The sequence below is a fragment of the Paramormyrops kingsleyae genome, chromosome 8 (assembly GCF_048594095.1).
Source record: "Paramormyrops kingsleyae isolate MSU_618 chromosome 8, PKINGS_0.4, whole genome shotgun sequence".
Classification (NCBI taxonomy): domain Eukaryota; kingdom Metazoa; phylum Chordata; class Actinopteri; order Osteoglossiformes; family Mormyridae; genus Paramormyrops; species Paramormyrops kingsleyae.
The window spans coordinates 22,419,552-22,441,260 of NC_132804.1; the positions used below are offsets into that span (position 1 = coordinate 22,419,552).

The window sequence follows — 21,709 nt, forward strand, 5'->3', positions numbered from 1 at the left end:
TCGAGACGGGCTGCAGTTAAAGCCCCGCTTCCCATTTGGCGAACCAAAAACCACCTGAATAATTTAAGGATCGACCGACTGCTGCCTGTACAGCAGGAGATAAAGTAGGTCTGCTGGTCGCTCTCCACTGAATATTATTTAAATCAGTTTACCTTTGTTCGCCTTTTTCCCCTGGTCTACTCACTCCGCAGGGATCTGCTTTGCTAACTGGGTTATCGAAACGATCAATAGCTCCCGCATATATCACAAGGTGATACCATTGGTACCGGTCCTGGTTTTCCCGATAATGGATTTAGCTTATGTACTTATGTATATTAAAAGAAACCTTTAGATGCTTTTATGCAAAGTGACTTTTACCCTTTCATACAGCTGGAAGATTTAGGGCTGATTAGCCTCGCTGAAAGGTCCTACAACTAGGCCCCTCTTGGGATTTAAGCCGGCGACTCTTGGATTAGCTTCCATTACCGGCATGCTACACATTGAAATATCCTCAGAATAAACAACACCATGGGCATTGTTCGGTCCGATCACTTGGGGCTATAGCCAAGTATTTTAGCCTCGATGCCAATCTTCCAATCAAGCCCCGGGTAAACTTGACTTAACCCCTGATTTTTTCCAATAGCTAGAAACACCCCTGAACAATGTAATAGTCATATTCTTTGTGATGCAGTAACTGGGCACCTTTTCCTTGTCATTGTCACGAGGTGGGTCCCTGGCGGTGCCGTTTCTGCCCGTGGGCCGCAGGGTCGCAGCCCCCGTGTAAAAGTGCAATGGGCAGGAGCACCAGAATACGGGGGAGGATGCCGCACTGGTGTCCCCCTCCCACCACCTGACAGATGGACCTCTCTGTCCTACACAGTGCGTTTGTCTGGCTTTGTAGACAGATTATCTCTCCTGTTAGTCACATTACAGTTTCTGTGTCACACGTTTTGTGTTTTATTTGAAATTCCCTTTGTTGTACTTCATCATGTTCTGGAGACCTTTGATAATAAACACTAGTCACTTTTTAGTTTTTATTTTCTTTTTTTAGCTGTGAGTGAGTGACCAGGGCCCGTACATCACCCCCTATTACACAGCAAGACAACGTGTTGTTTTTACGGAAGGGCATTTAGATTTCCTAAGTGCTTTTAGCCTATACTAGTCTCAGCCATAGGGTTGCTGAAAGTAGATTGTTATTCCCCTTTTGATACCCCATATTACAGCTTTCTGGGGTTAAAATGGATTGGCAGAGAAGTGAAACTGAGAAAATGTCAAAGGAGGCAAAGGTGGACATTAACTATTGAAGCATTATTTGTGCGTTGTGAGTGTTGGTCACACCTAGGCTTAACCAACATGTATTATTGAAATGCTACATGGGCAAACAGCCAAGTACTTACTAACATCAGACTGTTTTATTTCGTTTGCCAAATAAATATGCATAAGTGCCACACTGAGCCTTGTTAAAAATCCATAGAACTAATGAATCAGGGCCTGGTTAAGAAATGGATAGTCTTGTGGAGGAAATGTTTAGGAATGACTCATCACTGTAATATGGTAGTGAAAGCTGTCACCCATACATATAAGCAGGATGAATGTAATATTTGGTTTTCCTAATGTTCCTAATCCAATGCTATGACAAATGCCCTTTTTTCAGTTCACTAATGAGCCCTTTATGCGCACGGCTGAATAGAGTGACTGCAGGGCTGCTCTATTCGAAGCGCAGAAGGGTGGAGCTGGAACTGTCCTCGGGTGCTTGTTTCCATCTCTGCGATCCATCTCATTATTGCTGCTTCATGCCGTCCTGCAGACAGGAAGTAGGCCGCCTGACGTCCCATGGGGGCGGCCTGCGGTTCCCCAGAGAGAAACCTTAGGGGGCCCCAGGGCAGAAGCTCAGCTTCAGTAATCTTCCCATGTAGTTATGATTTCACACATCCAGCTGTTTGTCTTTCCATACATATTCAAGTATTTACTACTGAAAGGTGCTGAGGCCTGGACCTGGAAAGCGATGGATGGTTCCAGAAGCTCAGTGCGGAGGAGGGAGAACCGAAGCTTTATGTTCACCCACTCGCCTATAGGGTCTTAGCTGTGATACAGATTGGGCAGTTAAAGCACCCTCCTCCTCGTTTTAAATGCAGCAGTCGCTCTCTCACTGTCTTCCTCCTTATCCTTCCTTTCTCCCCTTTGTCTGCCTACCTCACCCCCCCCCCCCCCTTCCCCACCACCCTTTTACCCTTAAGCATTTTCTATTCGCTTGCTAATGATTGCCTGGGCTTGGAAGGCTGGCAGGGGCGGTAGAGGGTAGTCAGGGGAGCTCATTACACACACACACACACACACACACACTCACTGCTGTCGCGTCTGCAAATGAGCGCTGCACAGCAGCCATATTGCTTCAGATTAGTCATGTGACACGCCACCTGATTTTGATAATGGTTGGCTGATAGCATATCCACTGAATTTCAGTCACAGTAGGAGATTCTCTGTCTGATTTATCGGTGAAATTATTTAGTTTTAAAGCCCCAAACAGTTCATTACTTATATGTCGCTTCCTTTTTTGAATCAGTTGAATTGAATGCATGTTTATTTAAGGCATTGATTGATTGACATGAATTTTACAGGCATAAAACAGTCACGATGTATGTGTTCCACTAGTGCCGCAGCATTTTGTTTAGGTATTTTAAACCATCCAGCAGCACTGATTTCATAATGAGTGTCTGCTGCAGATTTCGCCGGTTACTTACCGGATACCTTCTGGCGCTGGGCATGAAAGGAAAGGCTCACATGAAAGACTAGACGGGCTAATTAATGAATTTCTGCATGGCAGAAGCGGGGTGGGGGGGTGGTGGGGGGGGGGGTTTGGCAATTTAACTGCAGTGTCTCCTTGTCTTGGGCTGATGGATGCTTCACTGAATCAGGAGTCCGGGCTGCTGCAGAGAAGGCCATTAACCCCCCCCCCCCCCCCGCCGCCGCCGCCGCAGTTTCTCCTTTCCCTGGGTGGATGAGAGTCACGCCTCCCACTCTCTGTAATGGGATCACATGAGAGTCGATCCGTTGGTGCAGTCACAGGGACGTGCTCGACACGCACTGACACTCTTCCCGTAAGTCATAAATAGAGGCGCCCAGGGCAAGCCGAAAATCGTGCAACAGTACGGCTCTCCTGTCCCGAAAAAATGCGGAATCTCTGACTTGTATCTCTCACACTGAAGCCTCATACTTTGACTACTTTGTGTCTCTTACGTTTTTCTAGGAAACAGACATTTTTGAAAATCTTCCTGAAAGCTCAGCTGGATATTAAAAATAGGTCTCAGCAGGAACTTAGGGAAGCCTTGTTTTATTTTTATTCCCCTGCACGTGTCCCATGACAACTGGAAATTAGATCACTGTGAAATCGACTGTTTCCCGACTGCAGCTGTATAGTCTCTGGTGATGCCCATGTCTAAAGTTGAAATCTTAGTACCTAATGATGACTCAACGGCGACTCATGCGTAAGATATTTATTATTCTGGAGTAACATTTAGGGCACTTTTCCACCGTCCAGGTACCATACGGTATGATCCTTTCAGTACTTTCCCTTTTCCATTGACTTTTGGTCAAGTACCAGTACCGAAAGTTCCAGTACCGAAACTGGTAGATTGGTTATGCAGATAGCCTGCCTGTGAAGCACAATACAACTGCCTTTTTGTAAAAAGTAAATAAAGATAAAAGAAGTAAAAAATAAAAGTAATAATAATGGATGCTTGGACAAATGAAGAGACTCGAATTTAAATTGCGATCTGATCGTAAGAGTGGATACAACATGATCTAGGAGATGTGTAGGAGAATTTATTGTGCATTTTAACCTTTATATGCTAATTCGTACTTCATTTGCGGTATAGAGGTTAAAATGCATGATAAGTTCTTGTCATATTGGCGCAAATGCACATAAAATACGTACGCATTCGCACTGTTGCAGCAATCGATTGCCGCATGTATCGCTTTTAAAGGTGAATGCGTACTTGCATACCGGTTATGTCAATCCCTGGCTATAATGTCTATATAATATGAAGGTATGAAAAAGCCTGATCTCAATATAGCTCTTTAGTTATGCAAGAATTACATGTGCATAACATGTGATGCTGGTATTAATATCACACAGTGTCCTCCCCTATAATATACTGCAGCCATTTTGTACTGATTTTCAAAATCAGTACAAAATACCCTGCCTCAGATTGTGATGTAATTTAGCACGGTGCCAGTTTTAACAAGTGGAAAACCAACACCTTGAAGTACTGTACTTTTGGTACTTTCTTGAAGTACCGAAAGTACAGTACCTGGTGCAGTGGAAAAGGACCTTTGGTGTAATGATTCAGACTTCAATAATGCTGTAATGATACTGGGATAACCAATGTTTCTTCACAGATATGTCAGCAGGTGGCAGCACTGAGTGTCTTCAGTTTGCTGCAGAAACATACAACAACTATCCTATTTGCTTTTCACAGGGCAAGCCCTACGTGTTTGACCGGGTGTTTCCATGCAACACCACACAGGAACAGGTGTACAACACCTGCGCCAAGCAGATTGTCAAAGGTGAGCCACGGTCTCATTACACGCGTGCGGAGTGGAGGAAATGAAGGGAATTAGAAAGATGGCGATCTCAGCTGGTCGGGGTGGAGGGTGGGATCCTCGTAACCTGCACGTTGGGGCATCTCCTGCATGCTGATTGCGTGTATTCATCAATTAATTTAATATTAAAAATATTGAGGAAAATAGAGATAGAGCTCAGGTCTCAGGTTCACATTTCATGATGTTGGTTTTGATGGTCTTCTGGGACTTCATTAGCTGTCTGTTTTGGTACAGATGTCCTGGGAGGATATAATGGCACAATCTTTGCTTATGGACAGACTTCTTCAGGAAAGACTCACACTATGGAGGTAAAAGTCAAAAAATATTAATGAGCATACATCTTATAATTCTGGATTGGTAAAACAATTTTTCTTATTCATTGTCATGGTTCAGGAATGGATGGATGGATGAGTTAGCCAATAGCTCAAGTTGTGTTTGGTCCTTCACTGTTTTGTTTTTCTTTTCCAGGGAAAACTGCATGACCAACAAGAAATGGGAATCATTCCTCGGATCGCTGAGGACATTTTCAATCATATCTTTACCATGGATGAAAACCTGGAATTCCACATCAAGGTGCGGATACACAGTAAAAACAGATGAGTCAGGGAAAGTTAGGTCACTTAGATGTTTGAAACTCGCAGCTTATTCTCCTTGGCAGCTCTTAGGACCCTGAGCAGATCTTTTACATTCGTCTTTAGCATTAATGTCCATATGCCATGTGATTTTTGAACCAACCAAAGTTGGTTATCCCTCAGCCCATGCCAATGCATGCTTAAAACCTTTTGTCTAACTAAATGTTGGACTAAAACATCCTCTTTTGGCTTGCAGCATTATCTGGTATAATTCTGGGCAATGGGATTCTTAAATGTTGTGGTTATGATCACATTCAAATGGACTTCATTTTGTAACTTGCTGTTTTTTTTTCTGAAATTGTGATAGTAACAGTCCTTTGTAAGCGCTCCGTTGTTATGTCCGCTATCATCTTTCTAGGTCTCTTATTTTGAAATCTACATGGACAAAATCCGTGACCTTCTGGATGGTGAGTTTCCAGTAGGAATAAATCCCTATCATACTGCTTTAACAAAAACAAACTGCTGTACTAATGATCTGCAGGAGACTAAAACAGACGTCCTTGTCACCAGACAGGTTCTTTGAGACCAAAGAGCCATACATGTGATTAATAGTCAAAGTAGCCTTTAATTGCTGACTTGTAGCATGTGTGACATTCACTGCTTTCTGCCTGCTTTTATGGTTTAGGTACAGAGTAATGTGGCCTTTTATGTTTTTTTCTTTCTTTATCAGTAACCAAGACCAACCTGGCTGTTCATGAGGATAAGAACAGGGTTCCTTTTGTTAAGGTCAGTCCGGTCATTTTGGGGAAGAATGCGTGTAAGTCCCAGTGACCTTACTCAGGATCATGGTTGGGGGGTGGATGAAAGGATGCATTGCCCTGTGCAAATTTAACTTTTACAATATATTATATATATTATATAACTAAATTGCTTAAAATTTACCCTCCTTTTTCCAAAGTTTTGGCTTCATCTTTGTGTCATTCCTGTCATCTCTGTAGGGCTGTACTGAGCGGTTTGTGTCCAGCCCAGAGGAGGTAATGGATGTGATCGATGAGGGGAAGGCCAATCGGCATGTGGCTGTCACCAGTGAGTCCCGCCCCTCCCCCCCTCCTCCAATCCAGTCATTTTCACTCCCTGCTGCAGGGCCATTCGTACTGATGGGTGCCAACCCACCTTCTCCCCTCACGCAGACATGAATGAGCACAGCTCTCGCAGTCACAGCATCTTCCTGATCAATATCAAGCAGGAGCACATCGAGACGGAGCAGAAGCTCAGCGGCAAGCTCTACCTGGTGGACCTGGCTGGCAGTGAGAAGGCAAGTCCTGCAAAGGCCTCGTTTGTTCATCAGCGGAGCCACTGAGGGCCCGAAGCCCAGTCATGTGACTCATATCCTTGGCCTGAAAGTGACCCTGTGGGTTTGCCTCACATCTCATCCTATATGGAACGGAAAAGCTTCCAAAAATATATTTACAAACTTTCCAAGATGAATCCATAATATACATGGAATATGAAACTGCATGTCAAGATATATGTCATATTTTAGGCCCATGCAGAGATAGGTACATTTTTACACTTTCAGCCCTGTCTCCAGCACCTCAGTATGTTTATAAATGTGCTTAATATATAAATATGCCTGTGCCCCCCCCCCCCTCGTGAAGCGTCTGACTTTAGTGTGTCCTCCACCTCTCCCTGTGCTTGCATTTCAGGTCAGTAAGACGGGTGCTGAGGGGGCTGTCCTGGATGAAGCCAAAAACATCAACAAATCCCTGTCTTCTTTGGGTAACGTCATCTCTGCCCTGGCTGAGGGGACGGTGAGTTGCCCCCCCCCCCCCCCGCCTCCTACACGTGTTACATACAGGGGCCAAAACAGAACACATGGGCCTGTTTGTGCATCAGAAGGGCAACAGTTGGTGCAATAGTTAAGCATATGGGCCCATAACCTGATGGTTGCTGGTTCTCTGCAGGGGACCAGCTGTTGTACCCTTGATCAATATGCATTACTCTAAAATAGCTTAATTTTCTTTCGTAAAAAGGAGCTTTAAAAACATGTCACTTGTTTTAGGATGCATCCTAAATGCAACTTTCTATATGCCACAGTCTTGTTTTATTATTTTTAAATCATTCTTTGTACTTGTGCTTCTGTACAAATGCAAATGACAAATAAAGTTTTAGCTCAGTTTGGGAAAAAGCAGTAAGTTTGGAAGTTCTCGTCTGAGTTCTTTCGGACTTCTCGGCCACGCAGAAAACCCACGTGCCGTACCGCGACAGCAAGATGACACGGATCCTGCAGGATTCGCTGGGCGGTAACTGCCGTACCACCATGTTCATCTGCTGCTCGCCGTCCAGCTTCAACGACGCCGAGACCAAGTCCACCCTCATGTTTGGCCAGCGGTAACACGTCCTCCTCCGTTTTGCTCACGTCCTTCTGTTTCGTTGTTGTCCCTCGAAGCCCAGCATCACAACACATATCTCGTTCTTTGGTTTGTGCGGTTCCCCGAATGCCGAATTTCTGTATCCCACCCTCCAGTGCCAAGACCATCAGGAACACGGCGTCTGTGAACCTGGAGCTGACGGCTGAGCAGTGGAAGAGGAAGTACGAGAAGGAGAAGGAGAAGAACAAGACTCTGAAGGAGACCATCCAGAAGCTGGAGGCCGAGCTGAACCGCTGGCGCAATGGTGGGTGTTGGGGAACCACACACACACACACACACACAGGGTGTCACGTATGTATATAAATGTAGACATTGACATTGAGCTACATACAATACATAAATGCATGGAGGATATGCTGCATTAGTATCTCTGCAATATCAGTATGTCTTTGGGTCATTCATCTGTATAATATGTGCAATTGTATGCACTGATTTTCTTATTTATTTCTGTTTGTTATACTATCTTTTGGTCTGTTTTTTTCTATAGGCTGTTGTAACAAGTAAATTTCCCCAGTGTGGGATCAATGAAGTCTTATCTTATCTTGTCTTGTCTTGTCTTTGTCTTATCAGTTATGGAAAATGTCTAAGAAACCAGGAGAATCTAATTGTAATTTTTGTTCTTAACTTTCCGTTTTAATGCTGTGGACTGTGACAGGGTGGGATTACCACGTGCTGCCAATCAGTGACTAGCTGATCGTGCCTCCAGTTATTTCCTTGGCTTTCCATAGGGTTGTGGTCCACAGCCCACGGCAGTTACAGCAGAATTGTTCAGTGAACTGACTGCATCCTCTCGCATCTCTAGGCGAGAATGTTCCGGAAACGGAGCAGCTGAGCCCAGGGACGGTGAGGCCGGAACCCGCTGAGGAGCCCCCCCTGGACAATGGCACCTCCTCCATCGTGGTCCGCATCTCTGCCGAGGAGCGCCAGAAGTATGAAGAGGAGATACGGAAGCTCTACAAGCAGCTTGATGACAAAGTGAGAACCTGTAACACTCACACACCATGCAGTGATTTTTAAAAGCATGAAACCCCCCCCCCCCTTTAAAATGATTAATGACCTTGAAAATTTACTGTGAGACACTATGAGTTTGCAGTAATAATACTGACAGGAAGAATTTGTGTTTCATTTGTAAGCTGATCATTGTAATCCGAACAATACTTTTGCAAGGCATAGTATGTACTCTATACATACAAATCCGTTCCACATAGATGCATACAATGAGCCATGCATGCATTAATGACATTCTACATGAATTAAGGGAGCCGCTGCAGGCAGGGTTCAGGCACAAAGTGAGCCTCGTGTTTGCTGTTTGAGACTGAGTGTGTTCACCTGTGTGCAGGATGATGAGATCAACCAGCAGAGTCAGCTCATCGAGAAGCTGAAGGAGCAGATGCTGGACCAAGAAGAGGTACAAACATGGAGAGTTTTACACATCACAGACAGCGCAGAGAAGCTAATTTTACCAGCCTTTTGTATAGTCTAAATGAGGTCAGCAGAGCACTGAGAGTGTGTGTGTGCATGTGTGTGTGTGGCTCTCTGCAGCTCCTGGCCTCCACGCGCGGCGATAGCGAGAAGGTCCAGACGGAGCTGGGCCGCCTGCAGATGGAGAGCGACTGCGCCAAGGCGGAGGTGAAGGAGGTGCTGCAGGCCCTGGAGGAGCTGGCCGTCAACTATGACCAAAAGAGCCAGGAGGTGGAAGACAAGAGCCTGCAGAACAAGCTACTGGCTGAAGAGCTGGCCCAGAAAATGGTCAGCACCGCTCCCACCCCCCCACCCCCCCGCCTGCCTTTCCTCCCTTCCGCCTGCACTCCCACCCTGTTGCCATGGTTTTTCATTAGTGCATCGTTCCGGGCTTTGGGTCTAGGGAGAGTTTTTTATAGAAGTCTGGGCAGGTTGATGACCGCCGGTGCCTCCGCATGGCTGCTCGTTAACCCCCCCTCGGCCTCCCTCCCCCCCACAGTCCCACCTGATGACGATCGAGTCGGAGCTGGCACGCATGCAGGAGGTGAGCGGGCAGCAGCGCAAGCGCATCGCCGAGGTGCTCAACGGCCTCATGCGTGACCTCAGCGAGTTCAGCACCATTGTGGGCAACGGCGAGATCAAGCTGGTGGGTGCATCGCACGTAACACACACACACGTGTGAACGGTCACTCCCGGACAACAGTGCAAGGTTTGATTCATACTCTCCCTTCCAGCCTGTGGAGATCAGTGGTGCCATCGAGGAGGAGTTCACGGTGGCCCGGCTGTACATCAGCAAGATCAAGTCGGAGGTGAAGTCCATGGTGAAGCGCTGCCGGCAGCTGGAGAGCTTACAGCTGGAGTGCCACCGCAAGATGGAGGAGACTGGCCGGGAGCTCTCCTCCTGTCAGCTGCTCATCTCGCAGGTGAACCCTGCTGGCCAGGGGCTGGAACCTGCTAGCAGCTTAGCATGGGTGCGATGGGTTAGTGTGAGAGGCAGAGAAAAGGAAAAAGAGAGCAGGAGGTTGAGGGGAGAAGTGAGAGAAAAAAAGAGCGGCAGACCAGGAAGGAGAAAGGGAGAGACAGGAAGAGGTGGCACTAAGGAACATGCTGGTGAAGTAGAATTATTTAAATAGTTCTTTGGATTGTCTTAGCAAGTTAGCATGAGTTAAATCGTTTGGTCTCTTGATTCTTTTAGCAAGTTACTATAGGTTAAATTTGTTAGGATTGGCGTAGCAAATTAGGACAGGGTAAATATGTTGGTCTGTGAGGAGTGTCTTAGCGAGTTCCCCTGGGTTAAGTCAGTTGGTCTATGAGGAGTGTCTTAGCGAGTTAGCCTGGGTTAAATTGGTTGGTCTATAAGGATTGTCTTAGTGAGTTATCATAGGTTAAATTGGTTGGCCTGTGAAGATTGTCTTTCTGGGTTACTATGGGTTTGACTGAAGCAGCTTGGCCATGGATGCTTACGGAGGGCACCGACAGAGAACTTTGGCCGAGGCTGAAGTGCAGATGGTGTGTGAGGCGGGTGGGTATGTGAGGCAGCTGTCACAGCGAGGTTCACGTGGATCGCTCTGAGGCGGAAGAATCAGCCCAGAAACATGTGGCACGCGAATCGGGGCAGTGCAGCTGCCTTTTTCTGAGACCTGTGTCACTGTTACAGCATGAGGCGAAGATCCGCTCATTGACGGAGTACATGCAGAACGTGGAGCTGAAGAAGAGGCAGTTGGAGGACAACTACGACAGCCTGAGCGAAGAGCTGGCCAAGCTGCAGGCCCAGGGTAAAGCCCAGACAAGGCCGAACCACACAGCACCACACTCCCTCAATGAAGGTGTGTGTGGCCTGTGATGGACTGTTATTCCATCCAGGGTGGTCTCCTGTCTGTTGCTATGATACCTGGGACAGGATCCAGATTCCCTTATGTTTCACCCTGCAACTGGCTACTGGGTGGATGGAGGAATAATCTTTCAGGATTTATATTCATCCATCCATCCATTTATCCATTTATTAATAACCACTTTTCCAGTTAGGCTTCTGGCAGTGTGGAGTCTATGCAAGCATGGGGCTAAGGAAGGGTACTGGACTGAGTGACAGTCTATGTAAATTTATATGATAGAGATATTCCAAATGTCCTTGGGTCCATCATGTTCTCATTATGTATCTGAAGACACTAATGTATTTGCCACGAAAACTAATCCGAGTTTCCTTTAAGCTGTCGTGGGCAATTTGCTGTGAGATATTCGTGAAACAGAGCCGGAGCTGAAAGATATTTTCACCGAAGGTCCCTTTGATGTGCTTTTTCAGAGTCTGTGCAGGAGGTGATGCTGAAGGAGAACGACAGATCTGTGGAGGAGCCTGCCGATGTCAAGGTAGCCATGGTGATGCTCGGGGAGTGCCGCTAAAATGGATGCCCCATCTCTGTGTACGAAACCGTCTACCTCTGTTGTGTCTCAGATGGAGTCACACCGCGAATCGCACCACAAGCAGCTGGGCCGCCTGCGTGACGAGATCAACGAAAAGCAGAAGATCATAGACGACCTCACCGAGTCAGTGTCTCCACGGCGACTCCTCTCTAAGCTAAAAATGAAAGCCACCATATGCTGTTATGCAACAGGCTTGGGATGCAAATGTTTAAAAATGTAGACCATATGTTTAAATTGTAGCTTAATTATATTGTACAATTTTTCCTGGAGAAATACTGGAACAGGTCATCCTAAACATGCTTGTACCTCACTGAGATTCAGAGTTCCTTAATTCATGAAAATTGTATTTAAGCATCTCTACATTCTGCTAACCATTAAAAATAGTTTACTTCAAATTGAGAATGAAATGAAATCTCTCTGTCTTTTAATAACGGCAGTCGTTTTGATGAGTGTTTAATTACCCCTTCCTGGATTTGATGTGTACTCTGCGAAACCCAAACTCACCCATGATGTCATGTCTTTCCTGCAGCCGCAACCAGAAGCTGCAGCTGGAGCTTGAACAGCTGCGTGCCGAATTTGACCGGCTGAAGAGCCGGGAACAGCACAAGAGTGTGCAGCTGGAGGAGCTGACGTGAGCGAAATGCTAGTGCTAAGCCTGAATGCTGCAGCTGAGCCTGAACATTGCCACTGAGATTAATACTTATGCTGAGCTTGAACACTGTCCCTGAGCTTAATACTGCTGCTGAGCCTCAGCACTGACTCTCAGCTTAATGCTGCTACTAAGCCTGAACACTGACCCTGAGCTTAATACTGCCAGTGATCCTGATTGCTGACCCTGAGTTTATTACTGCTCCCGATCCTGAACACTGATTATGAGCTTAATACTGCCACTGAGCCTGAATGCTGACCCTGAGCTTAATTCTGCTACTGAGCCTCAGCACTGACCCTGAGCTTAATACTGCCAGTGAGTCTAAATGCTGACCCTGAGCTTAATACTGCCACTGAGACTGAACACTGACACTGAGCACTGACACTGAGCTTAATAATGCTACTGAGCCTCAGCACTGACCCTGAGCTTAGTACTGCTGGTGAGCCTGAATGTGGACCCTGAGCTTATTACTGCTATCGTGCCTGAACACTGACACTGAGCTTAATACTGCTACTGAGCCTCAGCACTGACACTGAGCTTAATAATGCTACTGAGCCTCAACTAGTGCCAAGAAAAACACCTATAAAATGTGAACAGGAAATAATTTTTTTCCAATTTCTGCATTGTCAGATTTCTTCACGAGCGCCACGAACAATCCAGGCAGGATCTTAAAGGGCTCGAGGAGACAGTGGTGAGTTACGCTGATATTGCTTTCCCCACTTCTCTCTCTGTCCCTCTCATTTTCTCTCCTTCTTCCTCTCATTCTCTCCTTTTCCCTCCCCTCTTCTTTCTCCCTCTGGTTCTCCCTCTCTCTTTTTGTTTCTCTCTCTCCCTCCTTTTCCTTCCCTTTTTCCTTCCTCCTCTCCCTCTCCTTTTCTCTCCTTCTTACCCTCTCCCTCCATTTTTCTCTCATCCTCTTGCTGTGATCGCCGCCTCATTGCTCTTTTTCCATCCCTCAGGCCCGTGAACTCCAGACCCTCCACAATCTGCGCAAGCTTTTTGTTCAAGACCTTACGACTCGAGTCAAAAGAGTGAGTCTGGGGAGCGATCAGTTAGTCTCTTCATTTTTATCTATGACTGTGCTGGTACAAGGTGCTTTTAAGTAATTCATTCATATGAGGAAAAGAGGTAAACTTCTGAAAAAAATATATTATCAGCAAAACAATTGCCATCTAGGGCCCAGCTTCCCTCCCAGTCCGGTTCCAGTTAATTCTGGTCTCCACTTGTCCCACTAGAGTTCAGAGATGGAACCTGATGATAGTGGGGGGTCTACCACCCAGAAGCAGAAGATTTCCTTTCTTGAGAACAACCTGGACCAGCTTACAAAGGTTCACAAACAGGTCAGTGCATGGATACAGGGGTGGACTCTTTAGGTTCCGGTCTTCTGCTGTCCAGCCTTTCACCTGCCCAGTGGGTAGTATATACCTTTAGCCCTCCACACCAAGGAGAGCTTTATTTTTGAAGGGCCAGCAGAATCCCATCTCCAGTGGGTTTAGGCTCACTGAAAAACAGCGCCACCTGTTGTTGAGCTGATGAGCATGCCAGGTGTAGCACCCGATATAGTGTACGTCTGTTTAGCATGCATAGCTTCCTGATCTACCTCTACGCACTTAGCTGCAGTGTAGCATATCTGTATGTGTGCATGTCTGTATATGTGTGTTGAGGAAATGTATACGAGTATTACTGAAAGAATGAGACTGCATGTTCTTCAGCCTGCGTCAGTATAATTACATTTGTGCAAAATGCAGACAAATCAAACGGGTACTACTTTCCTCTCCATATTGCAGTGCCTGATCTTCCACTTGTGGGGTGCCTCTCATTTTCCTTAATATTTGTACTCATTGTCCTCTGTCTTAGTGTTGTTTTTGTTTCTGGTGACTGCCCCCTGCAGGTGAGGCAGCTTTACTTCAGCTGCAGACTCTTTCTCCCCCGTTCATCACCTGTCTGTCATCATCATTTGTTTGTGCCGCATGGCAGGATGACGATCAAAGAGAATAGGGAATATGGCAACACAAACATCTGTAGGATGGCAGTGTTCTTTTACATACGCGGGGTTGATCAAACAGCTTTTGTTCGGCGTGCCCGCGTGCACGTTTTTCACTCTTGAGAAACTCTCGTTGATTTCTAACCCTTCTCTTTTTTTCTTTGCCTTTCATGTTTTTGCTGCTCCTTAAGTACTGATCTAATTCTTAAAAGTCAGCAAAATTTAATTTGGTATCGATCACTCTGGATCGCAGCTGCAGCAAAAAAATTCGATATGCTGGCTATCAAGCTGCAGACGCACGTAGGTGCACTGGAGCTGGGAAGTGAAGATGGCAGTGCATTAGTGTCAGCCCGGAAACAGTCACCGTGTCTGCTGAGCTGCCCTTGTCTTCTCCCTGGAGATGGCTGGGCCAGGATGCCGACTGGGCGGGGGGTCTTATGCAGCCCCTCGCCTCTTCCTGCCGTAGTGCGTCCTCGTGACTCAGAGCGCGTTCCTCGCTGCTAACCCTCCTCCCCCTCACCCCGCTCTCCACAGCTGGTACGTGACAATGCAGATCTGCGTTGTGAGCTTCCTAAACTGGAAAAACGTCTTCGGTCTACGGCTGAGAGGGTTAAGGCCCTGGAGGGTGCACTGAAAGAGGCCAAGGAGGGCGCCATGAAGGACCGGCGCCGCTACCAGCAGGAGGTGGAACGCATCAAGGACGTCATGCGGGCCAAGCACCCGCTGCGGCGGCCCAACGTGCAGATCGGTAGGGGACCCTGCACACCAGAAAGCACAAACTAGCGTGACTGTCGAACTGCAGCCACTGCATACTAAGGAGTTGGTACTAACATAACTACTCCACGCATTTCTATTGAACCTACATGTCCTCATGAAGGTTAACCAGAGACTTGGTACTAACATAACTACTCCACGCATTTCTGGTGCACCTACATGTCCTCATGAAGGTTAACCAGAGACTTGGTACTAACATAACTACTCCACGCATTTCTGGTGCACCTACATGTCCTCATGAAGGTTAACCAGAGACTTGGTACTAACATAACTACTCCACGCATTTCTGGAACACTTACAGGCTCATGTAACCCAAACATAACTATGTGAGTTTTCCGCACAGTATAACTACACAAGTTTTTTTTTTTTTTTGGGGGAGGGGGGTTGGCCCTTGTGCAGTCCTTGTGTTTGACAGTAACCCACCTCACCCCATCTTGTTTGCTCTTCCCCCCCAGCCAAACCCATCCGACCTGGGCATTATCCGGCCTGCTCCCCAACCAACCCGGTGTTAATGCGCAGCAGTGACCATCCCATCACCTTCAGCAACGTGCTCTTCCAGAGCCAAACCCAGTCCGCGGCCCCCCACTGCAGCCCCGCCCCGGCCCAGAACGCCATGTGAGTCACAGACACACCACTGTGCTAAATGACTGTGCCGCTTCTACTCTGTTCCACCCTAGGCTTACTGGTTGCAGAGATTACTTCATATAAACCGCTGTGTTAGTGTAAATGGATTCCCCACATGAATATGCGTGCGATGATGATAATGACGACTTGGTGAATGCTGGAGCTGGCTGTCCTTGCAGGGACAGTGTCTCTGCTCCGCGTTTGCCCACACTGCCGGCAGAGGTCAGCCGCCCCGTGCTGAATACCACAGAGGCTATGAACTCCTACCAGCTCAATGTGGACAACGGTGAGTCTCTGTGGGCAGTCGGCCAGCACAGCTCTGCCACCATGTGGCCGGCTGATGTACACGCTCTCCATAGTGACCTGCGCTCACAGCTCTCTCAATCTATACCGTGCAAATATTTATATCTGGAGATGGGAGGGAGCAAAAACGTGGACTGTCCCAGGGTCTCCACGGAGCAGGTTGGCAAACACTGGTATATTGTATGTATAAATATATTCATTGATGAATAATGTAAGTTCTACATAGATATGTGCAGTGTATATTTTTATATAGGTGTTTGTGTGTGTGTATATATATATATTCTTTTTAATAATTCCTTTAAATTGGAAAAGCTTGGCACATACATTCAAGTTATTACTTGGCTTCACCTACAGGTATATGTAAATTTTATAATTAATATAAATATTACTTTGACGGAGGAGCAGAGTAATGTAAGTTCGGCCTTCCTCGCCCTCAGACAGTGTGGGCCGGGTCTTGTTAGATCTGATGCCATAATTAGTGCAGTAAAGAGAGCCACAGGGGACGGAGAGAACTGCTCCTGTTGGTCCAGCAGGGGGCAGGATGGGTGTGTGCTCCGTTCATCTCTCTCCTTCTGCTTTGTTCACGGCTTGGTTGTTTGCCATCCGCCGGCACGACGCTCGTGATAAGGTGTGATTTCAACCCAGAATCAGTGCAGTCAGATGAGATTCATTATATGAACAGAATACAGTTGAACCAAAGAGTGGGGAGTTACTCAGGCATGCAATAAAAACAACAAGAAATAATAACAGAAATAATAACACTAAAAATCCATCCATCTTCCGGCTGCTCATCCTGTACTGGGCCAGTGTAGCTTATCACAGGCTGTATATTATAATTAAATCCCACAGTTTTGGAGCAGAGGTGTGAGCCAGTTAATAGAGTGATTGATTGGTTGCTTAATAGGTGCATCCGTAATACGTTTTTATCCAAAAGTGCCTGGAGACAGAAAGAGAGGAGATGGTGGATGCTAATTGTGTCGGGTCTTTGGTGCAGGTGAGAGGTGAAAGCGCCTTACAGGTTCGTACTCGGTCTGGTTGACAGCTTGACAGCTCCATGAGACCACAGCTGTGGCAGTTAGGTTCCTTCACGCTGCTGCGTGACGAATATGGGGCCACTCCTCACCTCCGCTCTCTTTCTTTGACAGGAAATACGACAGATATCAATGATAACAGGTGAGTCAGACCTCACGTGTTCACATTTGTAATACCATAGTGATAATAATTCCGTAGTATTTAGGCACTGTGTTTCTCTGACGTTTAGCTAGAGGCTGGAGATTGATAATGAGCGTAATTATGATAAATATTAATGATAACATTGAAGACAGATGGAGCTGCCGATGCCTTCTGAGCCGTCGCTGCGAGTCGCCGGTGCTGACAGCACCCCCTAGTGGGCCCTCTAAGTATGTGTTTATATCCAGAAGTGAGGTACCCTGCGGGATTGAAGCTGAGGACCCGGCCAAGCTGTACGTCGTCCAGCAGGAGACCGCCGCCAGCTAATGGCACGGAGCAGGTGAGCAGGGTCACTCCTTCTGCCACTGCCTTAGTGCCGCTGGGTTTAATGTGCGGAACCAGGACTTGGGGGTGTTGGGGCTGGAGTGCAGTGTGGCACTACTGTACGCGTCATGTAACACTCTCTCTCTCTCTCTCTCTCTCTCTCTCTCTCCTTCCCCACAGGCACCCATTCGTTCCAGAATTTTCCCATAATTCCGCATGCTGCTTATTTGCTTCCCCCTGACCTTGACATTGGCAGACCCCCATCCCCCACCCCCCACCCTCAGACTCATTTTCTCTAGTCTCTGTCCTCGGTAAACCTGTTCTTAGTAACTCCTCTTCCCTTCACACTTAATATTTAGTAGGACACTTAATGTATGCTTAGGTGCTGTGGTGAAGGCTGTAGGTTAGCGCAGGTTGCTAACCCGTGCTCCCGTCCTCCCCCCCCCCGGCAGGGTGGGGGGGGGGGGGGGGTTGTAAGTGTGTGGTTGTATTGAGTGCTGTGCGCCGAGGGAGATGCCCTGGCGTGGATCTGTGTGATATCTCATGACCCCACCCTGTGTGAGGTTCCCTTTCTGTTAAGCTTCGTAGAACCGTAGCGTAGACGCCAAGAACTCGAGGAACACGGCGACCGGGCCCAAAACGACAAACACAAAAGGAACATTATTCATCATTAAAGAGGAGATGGGCTTTTCTATTTCTTGGATGTGGCTCTTTTTCTATCCGGATAGACGTCATTGAGAGCAGGATGTAGCCCCGGTACTGGTACTGCTACGCCGTCCTAATCGCTGTGCCCCAGGTCTCGGAGCGCACCTGAGGGCAGCCATTGGCCACGTCCCGCCCCCCCACCCCTGGGCCACTCACATACACACGTCCGGGGCTCCATTACGCCTTAATGTACGACAGCTATTAACATCCTCTCAGTTACACGACGATGAACCTTACGTATACATATATATGTACATATGTGTATATACATACTCATTTAAGGCTGTTAGCATCATTGCCTGACGCTTAAAACAATGACCTGATAGGTTCACTGCTGTCCTACTGCAGAACATGCGTACTGGGCATCGAGAGGCTACTTCTGCTTTTTTGTGATGGGTCTGACTTCAGCAGCAGTGAGGGACCCATCAGTGTCGGCAGCCCCCTTGTGGAGCGGGTTATCCCACCCTTGGATGGCATACTCCTCCTCTGGGTGCAGTTCGCCCTCCTACCTCCAGGGGGAGCAGTGTACCACAGGCTTGACTATTTATGCACACATGCTTCCAACAGATACTGCTTTGGTTCCCGGGCTGATTTACAGTGACCGGCTGAAGCAGGGCTTGGCTGTAGGTGTTGCACTTAAATGAACACCCACGCCCACTCAATGCCTCTGCGTACTACTATGAATATATATCATCAGCCATGAATTGAAAGTACCACCATAGAAAGAATCGGCTCTGCTTTTTTTTGGTTTGTGTATTTTAATACATATATACATATATAAATATTTCTGAATTGTAATATATATATATCTGATTTGGGTTGGATGGTTCTGTGTTGGTGTCTTACTGCCCCCAGCTAGTATGTTGTATGTCAAGCTGTTACTTTACTGATGTACACAGGAAAGACAAAAATTACAGTAATTATGTAGCAACTATTTTTATACACTTCACTGTATTTAAATATTGATTTATGTTTACATATATTATGGTTTGCTGTATTTATTATATTGTATTGCATCTGTTGCTTTTAGTCTGACAGAATTGTATATGTTTTATTTTATTTAACAAAATGGGATATTTATTTATAATATTATAAATGTTAAATTAAATAAATAGAATATTGCACTGCTAGATGGCAACAAAGACAGCAGTGGAGAGTAGCCCCGAAAGAGACAGGGAGAACCCTAAATACTTTAAAGATTGTGTGTGTGTGTGTGTGCGCATACAGTACAGAGACTTGCAAGAACTTATCGAACCCTTGTCCGAAAGGGCGGGAATTGGATCTGGAATGTCACTATGGCCTGGACCAGCTGGTGCCTGGATCCAGTTGCTCTTCCTAGCCAACCTTATCAGTTCCAGCTCCACCCTATCCACCCACAAAGCTCCACCCCCATGCAGACTCCACCGGCCTCCTGATCAGCCAATCAGGAAGAGAGTGTGCCAGGGGACGGCTGAGGGTGGGGAGGATGGAGCACAAAGGTTAGTCTGGAAGGCTTGGAGATCCTGCCCTGACCAAGGCATCCACCTCTGGTACTCCAGCGCCACCAAGGTCAGCTACCCAGTCTACCTGAGAACCGTCACATGGAGACAAGGTCACCGCCTTCTGAAAGCCGCGGTTATGTTGGTGACGGTTGACTGCCGTTCACGTGTGTGTGTGTGTGTGTGTGTGCATGCGTGTGTGTGTGCGTGCACACACACCTGGTCCTTTTACAGCCGTTTGCCATCTAGCATAGGACCACGACTGGAAAACGAAAAACAAAAGCGGGCTCATCACGAAGACTTCGCCCTCCCCCAATACTTGCAGCTCACTCGCCCTTTTGTCAGTCCAATCACCATAGGGACTGTTAGGGGGCAGCAAATATGGTTCACGCAGATGTCATTGGTATGTTTTTATGGGACAAATCATGCCCACCTGTGTATCAGTCCGCGTATGCCGTCTGCCCTCTTCGAATATATTCCTGCCATGTTTTCGGCACAATATAGTAGTCCTTTAAAAAAAAAAAAAAAAAACATGAAGCATAGGCTTAAACAGTGCCGATGAAGCAGTGAGGAATATAATTTTGCGTCTGTTTATTTGTGTATTTATTTATGGATTCTTTTTTTTCAAGTGTGTAAAATAGTGCATGCAGTGCGACAGAACTCTGTAGCTGCTGAGAATAAAAATTGAAACGATTACTGGAGAAACACTTTCATTAAAATGATCCTGTCTGCATAAAACATGTGGAGTTCTGCTTCCATCTTTTTTCACTTGTTTGTGGGGGTTAATTCTAAGATTAAAATAGGTAAGTGTGGTTGTGATTGGGTAAGGTTGGGGTCTCTAGTAGCATTTGCACAAAAATACCAGTTATCGATGTAGCAGGGGTTTAAAGGAGATTCAAAATCTTTTTTGGCCACGTGCAACAGGTGGATATTGTGTCATTTAGCCTCACTTGGTTATGAAAGTCTAAAGACAGGAAAATCAATACAAACGCAAAACTGAACATTATATAGTCACTGCGCTACATACACTATGGGGACACACCTCTTAATCATTAAATTCAGGTGTTTTATTCAGATCCTTTGCCACAGGTGTTTAAAATCAAGCACCCAGCCATGCAGTCAGGTTTGTCATTCGGAGATATTCCATGGTCAGCTGTAAGCGGTATTATTGCAAAGTGGACGTGATTAGGAACAACAGAAGCTCAGCCACTAAGTCGCAGACCATGAAAAGCCAGAAAATGGGGTCGCCGAATGCTGAGGCGCATAGTGCATGAAAGTTACCGACAAACTTCCTCTAGCATTAACTCCAGCACAAAAACTGTGCAGTAGGAGCCTAGTGGAATGGGCTTCCATGGCCAACCAGCTGCATGCAAGCCTCACATCACCAAGCGCAATGCCAAGCGTCAGATGGAGTGGTGTGAAGCGCACCGCCACTGGACTCTGGAGCAGAGGAAACTTGGGCTGCCTCTAACGACTGTTTTTCTATGAATTATGGGGCATACCAAGACGTTTTGGACAAGTCTATGCTTCTAACTTTGTGGGAACATTTTGGGGAAGGCCCTTTTCTGTTCCAGCATGACTGTGCCCCAGCGCACAAAGCAAGATTCATAAAGACAAGGCTGGGTGAGTTTGATGTGGAAGAACGTGACTGGCCCACACAGACCTGACTTCAACCCTATCAAACACCTTTGGGATGAACTGGAACAGAGATTGTGAGCCAGGCCTTCATGTCCAATACCAGTGCCTGACCTCACAAATGCTGTTTTGGGTGAATGGGCAAAAATTCCCTCAGACACACTCCAAAATTTCATGGAAAGCCGTCACAGAAGAGCAGCAGCTATTAGATCTGCAAAGGGGGACTAACTTAATATTGACACCTATGGATTTAGAACGGGATGTCATAAAACTTCCTGTGGGTGTAATTGTCAGGTGTCATAAAAAACTTTTGTCCATATTGTGTCTCCGGAGAATCCTTGGGTACTGCTGGTTGGTTTGACTGTGTGTCGAATGAGCAGATGCTGAAGGAGTCCCAAATCAGGCACATTACCTGCATTGTGAGGGAGCGTCAGTTACGGCACTACGGCCATGTGGCGCGTTTCCCTGAGGACCCAAGCGACTGGACCAGGCCAAGGGGACGCTCACGTAACACCTGGCTGCGGCAGATGGATGGTCATTTCCAAAGGGTGGGATCTGTCTTGGGGAGCCTGAGGAGTTTTGCCGTGTGGTGCTGCATC

The 21,709-nt window shown here is 46.8% G+C and overlaps 1 protein-coding gene across 2 annotated transcripts in view; it reads left to right on the forward strand.

Moving 5' to 3' along the window:
* Positions 1-20,213, forward strand: part of kif5ab (kinesin family member 5A, b) — a 28,687-nt gene extending 8,474 nt beyond the window's left edge. Inside the window, exons 3-30 of one of the 2 annotated variants that reach the window (XM_023795450.2) lie at positions 4,458-4,545; positions 4,816-4,889; positions 5,050-5,154; positions 5,572-5,620; positions 5,884-5,939; positions 6,152-6,239; positions 6,344-6,468; positions 6,860-6,964; positions 7,396-7,544; positions 7,681-7,829; positions 8,388-8,560; positions 8,925-8,993; positions 9,128-9,334; positions 9,546-9,692; positions 9,781-9,969; positions 10,704-10,872; positions 11,346-11,410; positions 11,496-11,587; positions 11,994-12,095; positions 12,744-12,804; positions 13,073-13,144; positions 13,349-13,453; positions 14,632-14,845; positions 15,327-15,486; positions 15,675-15,781; positions 16,944-16,971; positions 17,217-17,308; positions 17,473-20,213. In XM_023795450.2, coding sequence (XP_023651218.1) covers positions 4,458-4,545; positions 4,816-4,889; positions 5,050-5,154; positions 5,572-5,620; positions 5,884-5,939; positions 6,152-6,239; positions 6,344-6,468; positions 6,860-6,964; positions 7,396-7,544; positions 7,681-7,829; positions 8,388-8,560; positions 8,925-8,993; positions 9,128-9,334; positions 9,546-9,692; positions 9,781-9,969; positions 10,704-10,872; positions 11,346-11,410; positions 11,496-11,587; positions 11,994-12,095; positions 12,744-12,804; positions 13,073-13,144; positions 13,349-13,453; positions 14,632-14,845; positions 15,327-15,486; positions 15,675-15,781; positions 16,944-16,971; positions 17,217-17,295 — 3,027 coding nt within the window. In that variant the 3' untranslated portion in view covers positions 17,296-17,308; positions 17,473-20,213. The remainder of the gene's footprint in view (positions 1-4,457; positions 4,546-4,815; positions 4,890-5,049; positions 5,155-5,571; positions 5,621-5,883; positions 5,940-6,151; positions 6,240-6,343; positions 6,469-6,859; positions 6,965-7,395; positions 7,545-7,680; positions 7,830-8,387; positions 8,561-8,924; positions 8,994-9,127; positions 9,335-9,545; positions 9,693-9,780; positions 9,970-10,703; positions 10,873-11,345; positions 11,411-11,495; positions 11,588-11,993; positions 12,096-12,743; positions 12,805-13,072; positions 13,145-13,348; positions 13,454-14,631; positions 14,846-15,326; positions 15,487-15,674; positions 15,782-16,943; positions 16,972-17,216; positions 17,309-17,472) is intronic. The other variant, XM_023795452.2, reaches the window with a different exon arrangement.
* Positions 20,214-21,709: the final 1,496 nt, after the last annotated feature.